The sequence below is a fragment of the Falco peregrinus genome, chromosome 19, assembly GCF_023634155.1.
Source record: "Falco peregrinus isolate bFalPer1 chromosome 19, bFalPer1.pri, whole genome shotgun sequence".
Taxonomy (NCBI): domain Eukaryota; kingdom Metazoa; phylum Chordata; class Aves; order Falconiformes; family Falconidae; genus Falco; species Falco peregrinus.
Genome location: NC_073740.1, coordinates 3,080,755 through 3,095,374, shown reverse-complemented (window position 1 = coordinate 3,095,374; position 14,620 = coordinate 3,080,755). Strand labels below are relative to the sequence as shown.

The 14,620-nt window shown below is 44.1% G+C and overlaps 1 protein-coding gene and 1 non-coding gene across 5 annotated transcripts; both read right to left on the bottom strand.

The window, feature by feature from the left end:
• Positions 1–61: 61 nt before the first annotated feature.
• Positions 62–13,983, bottom strand: KHDC4 (KH domain containing 4, pre-mRNA splicing factor). 4 transcript variants are annotated; one of them, XM_055792366.1, is made up of 14 exons: positions 13,706–13,983; positions 13,343–13,580; positions 10,928–11,056; positions 10,504–10,583; positions 9,810–9,862; positions 8,749–8,912; positions 8,141–8,352; positions 7,571–7,631; positions 6,649–6,706; positions 6,180–6,433; positions 5,500–5,655; positions 4,383–4,495; positions 2,433–2,524; positions 62–1,471 (listed from the first exon to the last, which is right to left on the bottom strand). In XM_055792366.1, exons 1-14 carry the CDS (start codon positions 13,795–13,797, stop codon positions 1,272–1,274), a joined length of 1,902 nt encoding a protein of 633 aa, XP_055648341.1. In that variant the 5' UTR covers positions 13,798–13,983; the 3' UTR covers positions 62–1,271. The 4 variants fall into 4 exon arrangements, 3 of the variants coding, with proteins under 3 accessions (XP_055648341.1, XP_055648342.1, XP_055648343.1); XM_055792367.1 differs by having other exon boundaries at positions 10,928–11,050; XR_008745022.1 differs by having other exon boundaries at positions 1,427–1,471; positions 4,383–4,467.
• Positions 8,453–8,581, bottom strand: LOC114011980 (small Cajal body-specific RNA 4). The gene has a single exon (XR_003554152.1). It is a non-coding gene; the product is annotated as a small Cajal body-specific RNA 4 (non-coding RNA).
• Positions 13,984–14,620: the final 637 nt, after the last annotated feature.

Sequence of the window (14,620 nt, the reverse complement as noted above, 5' to 3'; positions counted from 1 at the left end):
AAAACCCACCCTCTGACTGCGCCGCGGTCCAACCTCACCCACAAAGAACCAGCAAGCAGCAGAATATTTATACATTTATTTATAATGAAAGTATGGTTCTAATTATTTACAACACATAGGAAAGACAATATTTGTACAAGTGAGCCAGCGAGGTCTTTCAGTGTGCAGCAACACACACCTCCCCAGTTTTAAAAACTTATTTCTCCCGTCTCAAAAGCTGACCAGCACCTCACAGCAGTCCCATGCACCACTTCTCCCTACAAAAAGAGTTCTTTCTGCAACAGCCACCCCACCAAGAAAGCCCGTGTTGCAGTTTGTGTCCGTAAACAATACAACGACTTATTCCCAGGTTCCACTTCTGCGCTTCGAGGCAAGAGCCACACTTGCACTCTGGCGCTGGCGCCGCACGGACCCGGTTGCTTTTTCGTTGTTAAACCACCGTGAAACAGAAGGGGTAGAATCAAGTAAGTGAATGAGTTATGAGAAGAGGGCGAACCTCAGGTGGAGGAGTTCCGGCCAAATTGCTGAATGGGAATGAATCCAGGGGTGACTGGAGAAGATTAAGTACCAGTGCTACAGTGCCAAGTCCACCTGGGGATTAGCGGCAAGATGAACCCATCCAAAAACCTGAGCATCCCCCCGCCCTGACATCTGGCTAGAACGAGAAGTCGTGGGATTAGTAAAACCACATCTTAAAGGAAAAAAAAAAAAAAAAAAAAGTGCTGAGTTACAGGATGCTTAAGGTAAAAACAAATTAAGAGGTTTTAGAAAATGCAATCTTCAAGTTTTTCAGAGCTACTGTATATTCCTTTCCTTTGTTGAAAGTCCAAACATTGAAGCCGGGGCCACCGCTAGCTCAACGGGACTGCAAACACGGGCTGACAGCAGGAACACTCAAAATACGAACACCAGGTATAGAATGAAGTCAGCATGGCTGACACTTTCCATTTGTAAGTTATCCTGGAAAAATGGGAAATGCAGACCGACAGGCTTCCCTTGTTCCTCTTTACAGTACTTCCCCCACTGTATAAGGGACTAGCCCTGTCAGAATACTATTTCAAATATTTTTTTAATTGCCAAATTCACTGCAGAAATAAGGATTTAAAAAATAACGGAGCCCTTTCAAGGGGGAATACTGAACCTTTAGCTTCTGCAAATGTAAAAACAATGCATATTTTCAAAATTCATTCTGTAATATACATGCATTATTGCTAGACAGGGGGCGGGGGGGTGAAGATGGGGGAAGATGAATGAAAACTCTTCTGCAGCTTTTACGGTGCCATCCAAAATGGCATCTGTTGTTTAGCTCGCTGTTGTGAGGAAGGGTACTGGTACCCCAAACTCCATCCCTGTGAAAAAGTACTTGCGTTTTTATGGCCGCCATGCTCCTCTTCTTCATCTGATGAGTCTCCAGCATATGCCACTAATCCAAAGCCCTTTTCTGCAGTTTTCATCTTCTTAGCTTGATGATCTAGGAGGGGAAAACAAAACAATCCCCCCGGCCCCCAAGAAGGAAAAATAAAAATAAAGAGATAAAATGCCCCAAAATGAGTTAATAAAAAAAGACGTTAATTGTAAATTGTTAGTTGGACACCATTTTGAGGTCACAAGGCCAATGGTCATCCAAGGTCGAAGGCCACACGAAACAGCACCAGCAACAGCACATGTGATCCATCAGAACCATGTAAGAGAACAGAGAAAGAAGAAAGAAACACACAAAAAAAGTAAAGTTAGCAAATGGGTCTAAGCGATGACAATTTCACCGTTAAAGAGATAAATATGTAAAGAAAAGTAGAAATTTTGTTCAAAAGAAAGCTAACAGAAGAGCAACCTCTGGGACCAATACTGCAGAGAAACTAAGGTTAAACAGGCTAACGTGATGTACCTGCAGACCTGAAAGGCACTGAACTACCAGGAGAGTTAAAATGATTACACGTTTTACCAAATCGCAAACACTTGATGTATGACAGCCCTATGGAAGGATGAAATCTGACAGCACTTCTGTTGTCTGCAGATACAACTCATGTCTGTAAATACACACCTGAACCACAACTCCCACCGACACTCCTTAGTGCCTCTAGAGATAGCTGTTCACAATGTAAAGCCACATGATATCCGTGTTACAAAACAATCCTATGAGATTCTGTGCCTCAGCTGACTGACGGGTCAAAACCATCCATCTTTAGTCCTTAATTACACTCTCATTCATACAGGTATTTATTAAAGTTTTAAGAGAAGCATGTGTGCACAATCAGAGCAAACGGAGGTGATTTTAGGGAAGTGCAATATGATCTGCTTTTCACTTCAACATGTGGTATAGGGAACAGCCAAAAAAAAAAAAAATCACCAATTTAAACAATTGTTAAGACCATTGCAAACTCATTTGGGAAAGGAAACTTGGCTTACACGTGTATTTTATTCATTGCACTCACCATGGTTGCCTGGTAAAGACCCCGCACCATTTCTTTCTTCAGATTCCGATTTCATCCCAGTGACAGGAAAAGCTGGCGGAGGCATCAACTGCCTATTTAAAACAACGCAAGACCTTACTTTTCTTTTTTGAAAGCAGCAAAGACTCAAAGGTAACAGCACACAAATCCACAACTCAGTCCTTGGCCTGCGGAGTTTAATTGCTGGAAATCTAGTGGCCTTCTATGATGGAGTGACTGCATCAGTGGACAAGGGAAGAGCACTACTATCACCTACCTGGACTTCTGTAGGGCCTTCAACACGTCCCCCCAACTCCTCATCTCTAAATAGGAGAGACTGATTTGATGGATGGACTACTAGATGGGTAAGGAATTGGCTGGATAGCTGCATCCAAAGAGTTACACTCAACAGCTCAATGTCCAAGTGGAAACCAGTAACAAGTGGTATCCCTCAAAGGCCCATACTGGGACCAATACTATTTAATATCTTCATCAATGACATCGACAGCAGGATCGCGTGTGCCCCCAGCTAGGCTGCGGACGACACCAAGCTGAATGGTGCAGTCCACACCTCAGAGGGAAGGGATGCCACCCAGAGGGACCCCGACAGGCCTCGGGAGTGGGCCCACGCAAACCTCACTAAATTCAACAGCGCCAAGTGCAAGGTCCTACACCTGGGTCACAGCAACCCCCGGCATCAACACCAGCTGGGGGATGAAGGGACTGAGAGCAGCCCGGCGGCGAAGGACTGGTAGATACAAAACTGGACACGAGCCAGCAACACGTGCATGCAGCCCAGAAAGCCAACCATGTTCTGGGCTGCACAAAAAGCAGCATGGCCAGCAGGCTGAGGCAGGCAAGCTTCTCTCTCTGCTCTCAAGACCCCACCTGAGGCATTGCATCCAGCTCGGGGGTTCTCAGCACAAGACATGGACCTGTTAAGAGCAGGTCCAGAGGAGGGTCACAAAAACAATCAGAAAGCTGAACACCTCTCCAATGAGAAGAGGCTGAGAGAGTTGGGGTTGCTTGGCCCAAAGAAGAGAAGGCTCTGGGGACATCTTATTACAGCCTTTCAGTACCTAAAGGGGGCTTATAAGAAAGGTGGAGAGACTTGTTACCAAGGCCTGTAGTGACAGGACAAGGGGTAACGGTTTTAAATTAAAAGAGGGCAGATTTAGTTTAGATATAAGGAAGAAATTATTTTCCACTGGCTTCCCAAACAAGTTGTGGATGCCCCATCCCTGTAAGTATTGAAGGTCAAGTTGGACAAGTCTTTGAGCAACATCCTCTAGTGGAAGGTGTCCCTCCCCATGGCAGACAGGGTGGACTAGATGATCTTTAAAGGTCCCTTGCGACCTAAACCATGCTATAGTGCTACGTAATAAAGTGCAAGCCCAGCAGTTTTGTGGCTTAATGTACTGGAGTGCATAAAGAGCAGCAGTGATGCCTGATGACTTCAAATAGCTATGCTGAATTTAGAACTACACACAAGATGAAGAACATAAAAAACTTTACCAATGCCTTTGATGTATTTCATAATGACCAGAAAACAAAAAGGAACTATCAAGTAAATCTTTCTCTGAAACTTCAGGCCGCAAAATTTCATGTTTACAACTTCTTCAGATTTGTTTTAAGATTGGAATCATTTAAAGTGTAAGTAATAACCTATTTCACAAGGATATTTTGTTATCCCAAGAAGGTGGACAAAATACCAGACTCAAATTAAGAGCACACAGACTTAGGGAGGAGTGGAAATTAAGCTATTTTCATTAGGTAGCACAAAAAGGTTACCCTTGCACCCCTTCACCTTAAAAAGACACCCACCACCCCGTTCCCCCCCTCCAAAACCAAACACCTCTCCCAACCCACAAGTCACAGAAGTACCGATTCCCTCTGAAATCAGCTTTCTATCAGAACCACAAAAGACCTGAACATAATTCTTTTGTCCCTCACCTGTCCCTCTCTCTCTCCTTTCCTGAGGAACTTGCTGGCTTCGATCCGGCTCCATCGATTTCACTCTGACTGGAGAAGCCTGTACCTAAATTAGTCATATGAATGGGTCCATGCTATGAGCAGAAAAACACACGGCATTAGCAAATCTACAACTACAACATAAGCTATAGCTCCTTAATGATAATGATAGGAAACCCAACTTTTCAGAGCATACTGCCAACTAGCAGAAGAAACCACTAATCGGCATCGTTAAAATGCTTTCTCCTAAAAATACTGAGGGTAATGTAGTAAGAAACATGCCTGAGCACCAATATGGAAGGCACCTCACCACCTACTCCACCTTTTCAGTAGTTCAGGACAGTAAAGATAGCTGCTTAGTTCACAGATCAACTTATTACTTCTTCAATCAGCTCATTCTGAATAGTATATGGACCTCATGCCACATAAACTCTGCTCGAGATACTAATATTAGGTCTAGCATACAGGCAGTTCCCCCTTGTCTCTAGGCAAAGCTTTTATTAAGGGTGTCTGCCTGTGAGTTGGGGTATGTCATCAGAGAAGCATCTGCAGAAACTCCCTTTTCTCACACACAAGTCTAATAAAAATAATTTTGAGTTCTTCAAAGTCAACTGTCTATTATTTGCTATCTAAAAAAAAAAAAGTCAATCTCTTAAAACTAGGTTTCTTGAAATCCTCTCAAGTGCAACCTGCAAGGAAGGTAAATGGGAAAATCTGGAAGTTATTGCCATATTTCCCTCCCACCCCTCAAAGAAGCCCACCCTAACATCCTACAAAAAAACCAACAATCAAAACCCAAAATAATCTCCCTTTACACTAACTAGTAACACGCTATTGCCATCTCTTTGACCTGAACGCACCGCTAGTCTCCACGAAAGACTGAGGGTAAGGAAAGTAAGCTGCCAGTGAGCCAAGTCACAGTTTAAGAACAGTGCATCCACTCAAAGAAACCAAAGCGTGGCCCCGATGTTTTGTAACAACTGCTGCCGTCTGTCAAAGGTCTTGCATGACTGCTGCCAAATAAACTGTGCTAACAACAGTATCTGTCCAGCCAAGTTCCATTTTGGTGAATGAAGTAAAATTGCTGATTTTATTCCACCTGATATCCCAGCAGTCCTGACTCTCTCTCATCCGGTAGTTCCTCAGTGAAGCGTCTCTTTTGACCTTGGGGATGGGGTTGGACTTGTGGCTGTGCACCAGTTGGCATGGTTGTTTTTACTGGGGCAGCAGGAAGAAAAGGACCGCTCAGTGGACTCTGGCATGCAGTTAAAAAAAAAAAAACACCAAAAAAAAATTTATAATATGCATATAAAATATTAATTCAGTGTAGAGTTTCATACATAGGAGTAGAACACACAACTAGTTTCTCTTTGCAGGACCTAAGAGAAGCTAAAAGGAAATACACTTCAACAAGTGACCACTCCCTACAAATATCCTTTTGTGAAGAGTCGTCACAGGCTGTGATGCAGCTATGTAGGTTCAATGCATCTGAGTTACAGACAGTGATTAGTTTGAGGTGGAAGCATTCTATAAGTAAAAATACTTGTTTAATCTTTATGTTAACAGGTGGCTATAATATGAAAAACGCAGTACGAAGCAGCCTTCCCAACAATTCAGTTGCTTAGACAGAAACATCAGCAAAGCAATAACCACAAAAAAACCCAAACCCCATGCCTTAAAGAAGTCGTCCTCCTCTGGAACTACTTTAAGTATTTTATTGCTAGCAAAGAAACAGCTTAATAAGTTGACAACTATAGGACAAATAATCTGTGGCAGTACCTGGCCAGTGCTGGCTGGAGGCTGTACTTGAGATATCGGATACTGTGTTGGCACAGGTGGAACTCCTGTAGGTAGTGTTGTTATAACTCCAGGTGCCAATGGTACTGCGGGTGGTACTATGCCTGGTACACCATATGGTGGCTGAACTGGTTGTTGAGGAGGGGGAACAACAGGATAACCAGACTGGTACCCATTGGAAGGGTAATACGATGGCTGTGAAGGTACGCTGTTTATAGCGGCAGGCTGTGTGAAGCCTGGTGACAGAAAGGGGGGAAAAAAGGGTCATCTTCAATACAGTTAGTCACAAAAATATCTATTTTAATTACCAAATGTAAAAGAAACTGGACTCTTTTTCAACTGAAGGACTTAAATTAAAAGGCTTCCACAGGTAAATAAATTCCACAAAACTAATTTTAAGTACAGCTCTGCAGAATGCAATGCCAAAGACTTCATTATTGCTGAGGTTTACCTGCTAAGGGTACTGCAGTGGTTATCTGATTCACAAATCGGGAGTATTCAGCATGAACCTACAAAGAATCGTCAAAGATTAGACAGTAAACATCTATTTATTGTATTAATCTTTTGCAGGCAAAAGACATCTTACAGTGTTTCCTCATAAAACTAAGGAGACTTTGATTACGGAACATACTGTGCACAAACCCAGCAATAATCCAAACACAAAAACTGAAAACAAAAACCCACCGACCAAAACCCCACTGAACATCCCACTAATCCTGCTGGTCTCTGTGACAGAATCATTAAGATACAGGATAATCACAGGAAACAGCGGCAAACTAATTACTTCAGTAGAGACAAAATACTCAAAGCCAAAGAATCTAAAAGCTTACATATATTTTTCAAAAGAGGCTTTGTAGCCCATACTCAATTACCAACAATAACATAAAGACTGTCCCACAGGATTTTACTCAATTTGCATGATATCAGAAAAGCTGAGAAACTAATTTTCTATGTGTACACCTGAGACATTTTCTGAAGTTTTTTTGGTACAACAATCACTTTAGGAAAGATAAAGCAGACAGCATGGCTCTGGACAACATTTAAAGCTAAAGGAAGGGAAGCTACAGCAACCAGAAAAAAAAGCAGGATTCCTTTATGTTTGCATACAGTCAGACAATTCCCTGCCCCCCCACCCCAGGTCTGCTCAGGAAGCATTTGCAATTTTTTTCCCTGAAATTCCACTACTAAAGCTCCACCCTGAGAGATGTTTATTCACTGTACAAAAAAGACAGTAGTACTTAAAAGGGAAGACCTATTAGCAAGTCAGAACACATGGATAGTTTTGCCGAAAGCATAAAAAAAAAAATCATTAGCCAGGCACACGCTAAAGCTATGAGAGACTCTGAAACCTCGTATTTGTAAGAGCTACTCACAGTTTGCAATAGATTCTCACACAGCTTTTTAGCAGCTGCCAAACCTTCTGGCTTTGGGTGACTGAAAACATATACAAAAAAATACCTCATAAACAAATGTTTCTGCCAAATTTCATCAGCAACCTGCTGTCAGATCTTATCCCTTTAATGAGCGATCAGTCACCTTAACAGGACTCTAGCAGCTCTACAGCTATTTAGCACAATTGTGAACAAAAGTGGTGAGTATTTATTTTCTACATGAAAATTCAGGTTAGTCTAAATACAAGGAAAAAGCACAGAACACCGACTTGATCGGTCAATGCATTTTGTATTCTTCCCTTAAAGCTCAACATCACAAGCCAAGCCCAAGAACACAACTTTACTGTGTTCCCAATAAAAGCAATACCTTATAACCAAATAGCACTTCGTATCACATCACCATATGGCTGATATCTTTATCACTTTAGAGATCTCTACTACAATAAAAATCAGGAAAGATATTTGCAATTACGAATTCCCCACATTGATTAAACATTAAGCTACATTCATGACTGGTCACTGGGCTATTATTTCAAAAAACCCAATTCATACCTGATGTAGATGTACATGGGTTCAAAAGCTTCTCTGCCCGATGCCGGTTCTATGCAACCTGAGCCTTTCCCACGAAGAAAGACTTTGGCACCCGTTTCAATCTGAATGTGCTGCAAGTAAGAGCAACCAGGCCCCTCCACCTTCTCCTTCACATTAAATGTAGGTACAGCATGTTCCAGACCAACAAATAACTTGTCCTGAACATAATGCATCTGTAAACGTAACAGTAAAAGCTTATTATTTCACTCCAAGAATTAGGATCATTTCACTGGAAGCCAGAAATCTTACTTCTATGACACATCAGAACAGTTAAGTTGTCAGATGGCACAGTCAGCCCTTTGCTCTGCTGTAAGTAGGACTGCTCTCTCCATCCCTTTTCTTTTAGGAGGCTACTGTCATCCGAGTCTCACTCTTCAGACTCGGTCTCATTAGTCCTCCAGTTTTCCCAACATGCAAGGGTTTGGGGTTTTTTTTATTTTTTGGAGTGTTTTTTTGTTTTGTGGTTTGTTTGGTTTTTTAAATAAATGGCATACTACATGCAGACTTCATAATAGGTAAATCTTGTAATCGGTAATATTTGATGAAATTCACGTAAGTGAATTACTCACCCCTGACTGGAACGGAGGTTTTTGGCCAACTGCTGGAGACAACTGAGTAATAGGGGCTGGCTGGTGATAGACAGTAACTGTAGCTCCATTGAACGTTGGGCTAGAACCTGTGGCTGCTTTCACTACTCCATTAGTAATTATCTCTTTAATTCGGTTAACAGCTCCTAGTCGACAGAACATAAAATTCATTTATGCTTCAGCCCTTGTCAACTACCCAGATTAACCAAATCATGAAATGACTAGGCTACTTTCCCATGTTCTGTGACAGCAGATCTACAGGCAAAAAGATTGCACCTGACAGCACAACGCAACATTAGCATTTTGGGACTGGATCACAAAGGATGGCAGCAAGCATCAGGGTTCTTTCTCCACTCTCACCCTGATAAACCTTATGCTAATATATGCAGATGGGCAGTGTCAGCCCACACATTTTAGTAAACTTTCCAGCATTTGCATTAACCCTGTATAGAATTTACATCTGCATGAAGGAGCAAACTAACATGCAAAAAATGGTTTACAGGCTGTGGAAATCAAGGTAGATACAAGTGGGCAGCTTCCAGTTTTGAGAGACAACTGGGGTAAGCTCATGGAACTGATACACAGAACAACTGAACACCCAGTTTATAGGGTTTTTTTTCGCCAGCAGGCATAAGCAAGACAGTAGCTCTTTGTGCTTCTAATGGAAATGTAGGTATTTCACGAGAAACATCCATACTTGTACATTAAAGGGAAGGTCTCCCTGTCACACACCTATTGTAATGGGATCTCAGCATGCGATCAGTAAATAAACTCATACACAAGAGCTGCAGCTGCCTAGGAACCCTGCTCACCCCCCCTACTTTCCTCGTACTCTATCTAAAGTTTCAGTTTCTTGACCAGTGCAGTACACAGCACCTTTGGTAGTTTGGAGCAGAGACCTTAAGATCAGCATTTAAATGGGGTCTCTTATCAACACCGAGATGTTTATAGCACAAATCCATACCAGTCATAACAAAGCCCTCTAGTCAAACCCCTTCATCACAAATAAGGAGAGGAAAAAGAAGAATGCTTTGTACACTTACTGTCAACCAACTCCCGTGTCTGACCCTGGACGTGAAGGTACAAAGGACGATCTCTGGAAAGGAAATGTCAAACATTTCATTAAACCTACAGAGAACATACAATAATGGATTCAATCTAATTATATTACAGTCATCTAGACACACAAAGTCTTCCATACAGATTTGAAATACTCTTCAAATAAGGAAGTGTACATATATTCCTTGAATATCATAGTGCTCATTAAGCAAAGCTTTGCACTGAAAACTAAAAAGATTCAGAAGTTATTTACATGATGATTTATTAAAGTTACATCACTGAAACCTTTAATTTGCTTATTCACATGAAAGGTTAACTAACTAGAAGCACCAAGTCTATGAAACATTAGCTCTCTTTCTCATTGGAAAGTTGCCCGCTCTCAACAAAACACACAAGAGTTCCTGTGTAGCATTCAGTTGGAAGAAATTCAGCAGTCTGATCTGTCAACTTCTGTTGTTTGTTTGGTTTTTATTTCACCCTTACAATATTAAGCAGGTAGGAAAGCAGCTATGCAGGCAGTACTATCATAACGGTAAACACATTTGAAACACTCAATAGTCAGTTTGCTCGGGTGCCCAAAGGTGACACAGCTCAAGAAAAACAAAAAAGCCCCACGACTTACCCACCCAATGAGGAAAAAAAGAAAGTAGAAACCCCCCAAAAAAAAGAAATACAAACCCAGGTCCCACTTTTGCTTTCTCTTCTGCAGTCATGAATCTCCCTCGAGTAGAGACAGCTGCTCCACTCAGTCGACTTATCTATAAACAATTTAAAAAACCCAGTGACAAGTTCACCAGTAATAAACAAAGCACACAGAACCCCCCCCCCCAAGTTGTTTAAGCTACATTTTTTGCATGAAAAGACCAGAAGCCATTAACAAAGTGGAATGAGAACGAATGGTGCCTGCTAAAGGATACTACCTCACCTCATCACATGACATTTTATCGAACAATCCAATGAACTGCTAAACAAAGTGTCCTAGAGAACACCACGAGCTTTGTAAAGAGGGGAAACAATCACCAAATATAGTTTATTGCAAGCTCTTTTCACCTTACAAACAGGTACAAATGTGTTGTCAATCGGACATAGATCCTGAACATACCTCATCCTGAGTCTGTCCTCTCGTTAGCAGGTTTCTGCACGTAAGGGGGACATCATTGATTTCTACCTCTGCTACCACAAGGTCATCTTTGCTTTTACTTGTAGCCGGACCTTTTCCCAGCGCCTGCAGCTTCAAAGACAACCATTGCAAAAGACCAGTGGTTGGAAAGCAGCGACAAGTGATGTAACAAACAAACTGACCCCAGTACTCTAGAGGGGAATATCCTTTCCACTCTCCCCTTAAAGCTGTTGAACCCAAAAGCTTTACAAATATTAGCAGAAAGAACATTGTATCTACTGTTTAATAATCTACCTCTTCACAACCCTGAGCCCAAATAAAAACACTAGTTTTACCTTCAGCACATTTTAATATAATTACTGTTTCTGTTCTCTAAAGGGAACCAGTGAAGTTGCTCAAATGGAAACCAAGGCATCCTACACTTGAATTGCCATCTCTGACAGAAATCTGAGAGACTAATAAAACATTTGATTCATACTTCTCTCTACTCCCCTTACACAGACATGGAATTCAGAAATCCTGTTCAAGATCTAAACTCATCCACACTACAATTACACTACTCCCCTCCCTCCCCCCCCCTTCATTTTTAAAGCAAGGGCAAAATATTTTGAGTCAGTATCTAAGTGCTAAGAAAGAAAAAGTCACAAACAGATTCAGAAGATATGGCGAAAGAGCTGGACTTACAACGAAAACCTTATAGCTTTTTCCACATACAGAGAACTAGATTAATACATTCTTCTAAAAATTTCAAAATGCTTTTGGGGAAATAAACATAAGACTCTATAAAAAGAGAACCTTCCAGTAACATACAAAAGGTATCCATCCATCCACTCATGTCACATGAAGCATGGCACTTGCATGAGAGCCAGAAGGCAGCTATAGAGGGACATAGGTCTAATGCACTGTACATGCATTCTATTTCTCCATTACCTCCACACGTTAAAGGGTTAAAGGGGGGGAGGGGGGGGGAGATTACATTCAATAACCTGCAGGTTCTTTAATTTCTCTTTGCTCACAATCTGAAATGCCATCAGAGTTAATTACTCTGGAAATGTTATCACTGAACATTTCCTAACAAAAGCAACATGTGCAATAGAAAAACAATCCCATTTGCAAATTAATTAATTGGTTAAGAAGTTCCCACAGCAATACAATTTGTCACAGGATGCCAGAGCTTATGAAAAAAAACCATAAGATGGAAGAATGAGATATCATAGTATCTTCAAATTTTTAGGTGTCTCAAACTGCCAGTCAGTGAACAGACTTCACGTCCATCTGGTGTGACTAAGGAGGCTTCCTGAAACCAAGCCATGGGCTCTTCAACACTAAAAACTTCACATCCTCAGACAGATGTCAAGTACTGAGGAACAGACACCATGATGCAGCAAACAATGTAAAACCACCTAGCAGAGCTGATAGCAATAATCAAAGAAAAACTTGCTACTTAAACATCATGAACTGAAAAGGCTGTAACAATCATTTTGGATACGGAAACTGCAGACAACCAATGATGGTAAACATGTGGCTGGGCACATTTGCCACTCTTTCTCATATTATCTGTGAATAAATCCAAATGAATACTCATTCTGATGCTGCCTCAAAAGGCAAACCCTTTGAACATAATGAGCAGTCCAATCAATGCTATGCATGTGAAGAAGAAAACACACTGTGCCATGAAAACACACTCTTCTTGTTAACTTTATATTTGAACAAGTTTGGAAGGAAACCTAAAACAGCTTTCTAAACTTGGCTCTAGCACAGGCTAATAACATACAGAAACGCAAGACTGTTCCTGTTACAGAAACTGGAAAACAGGCTTTAAGTTATAGTTGCTTTAGAACAGAAAGCTTCCACTGGAAGGGACCAAGGACAATCACAGTCCAACTGCATGACCACCTCAGGGCTGACCAAGGCTCAGGCCAGGGCTGACCAGAGCTGCCCAAGTTGTTTAGAACTTAGAAATCTGGCTCCTGCTGGTAACTTGTTTAAGCATGAAAATAACTTGGTCTCGTATTTTAAACTGGCTGGTTTAGACAGCAGGTTTTAAACTGGCTGTATGACTTAGAAAACACTTCAGAAAAAAACTTTAGCATCTTCCCACCGATTGCTTTGGTTAAGCTTTACAGAAGAGCAGCAGGACCGACGTCAGTGCTACACCACTGTTTTCTGCTACTCTGAAAAGAAATTTTAAAAAAAGGTTTTCCGATTGTTTTTTGTTATATCCTACTTTATAAAGCAAACCTCCCCCATTTCCTGTCTCCTCGGGAGCTATTCCGACAAAAAGAGGTCGCGGGTCTCCCGAAAACTGGCGTGACACGCACCCTCACCATCCCCTCGGGGCCCGGCAGACCCACCGGCGCGGCGCGGCACGGCTCCAGCCGCCCCTCCTGCCCCCACCTTGTCCGCCGTGTTGGGCGCCGGCTTCAGTTTCCCTTTGGCCATTAACATCGCGTTGATCTTCGCGGCCACGGCGGCGGCCGCATCCAGCGCTCCAGAGGGGGCTGCGGAGCTCTCGGAGCCCGTCACAGCCGAGCCGCCATCGCCGCCGCCGGGAAAGGGGCGCCCGGGCAGCGGCGCCGTACCAGGGAGAAGGAAGGCGGGGGCCGGGCCGGGCTGGTCCCACTTACTGCGGCGCCTAGAAGAGAGAGAGGCCTCAGCGCCGGCCGCAGCCCACCGCCCCGCGGGGGCTCCAGGCCCCGCCACGCCCCACAGCCGCCGCCCCAAGGCCCTTCCCCGGGGGCGCCCGCGGCCCAGCCTCACCCGCCCGCGGCCCCAGCGTCGCGCTGCCCTCCGCCACCCGCTGACATGGCTCCGGCCCGGCTCCACCGCCTCCGCGCCAGCCGCGGCGTCATTTCCGGCCTCGAGCCCGCCTCCGAACGCCCCTTCCGGCCGTTGCCACGGGGACGGCGCGGCCCGCGGCCGCCGATCCCTCAGGCGGGGCGGGCGGGGACCGGCACCGCACTGGCCGGGAGGACCGGGGCGGGGCGCGGTGCCTGCCGCCGCTCTCCCAGCGGGCGGCCCGCCCTTGTGCCTCGCCGCGGGGAAGCAGCCCACGCCGGTGCCGCGGGCGGGGCGGGCCGGGGAGCGCCCGCCGTGCGGGGCTGCCGCCGAGGGCGTCACGGGCGGGCTCCGGCGGGCGGGGCGGGCGCAGGCGCGGTGGCGCGGCTCGGGCCGCGCTGCTCGTGGCGCCTGCGCGGTGCCGGCGGGGCCCGCGGGCCGGGGGAGCGTGGGGCTGCCCCGCTCCCGCCCCTGTGCCCGCACCCAGCGCCAGCGGAGCTGCGTGTGGCCGGGGGGAGCGGCCGCGTACGGAGCGGGCACCCCCTTCACCCGGTGCGGAGCGATGGTATTGTATGAATTCACTTTAGGATAGAATAAACCTTGTAGTTAAAATATAATGAATATAAGAAATATATTCTAATGAAACTAGCAGTTGCACAACAAAAGCTGCTATGAAATCCTCTGTACAGCCCTGTACCAAGGCTAAGAACTTATATTTACTCAAAGAACGTAGGTATAGTAATTGGGTCATGTAACCATAGTCTGAAAGAAATAATTAATGAAATAACTGATGAAAGAGGGAGTCTGTTTCTCTGACTTTCTCTGACAAGGGGCCTGTTTAGAAGTTATCTAGAGGGAGTGACTAAAAGAAACAAGCAGAAGAAACAGACGGTCGAT

Coding starts and splice junctions, on each gene's coding strand:
- KHDC4 (XM_055792366.1), bottom strand. CDS start 13,797: ATGACGCCGCGGCTGGCGCGGAGGCGGTGGAGCCGGGCCGGAGCCATG. Junction 9,863..10,503: donor AAAGCAAAAGTGGGACCTGG/GTTTGTATTTCT, acceptor TTTCCTTTCCAG/AGATCGTCCTTTGTACCTTC. Junction 1,472..2,432: donor GTCTTTACCAGGCAACCATG/GTGAGTGCAATG, acceptor TTCCCCTCCTAG/ATCATCAAGCTAAGAAGATG.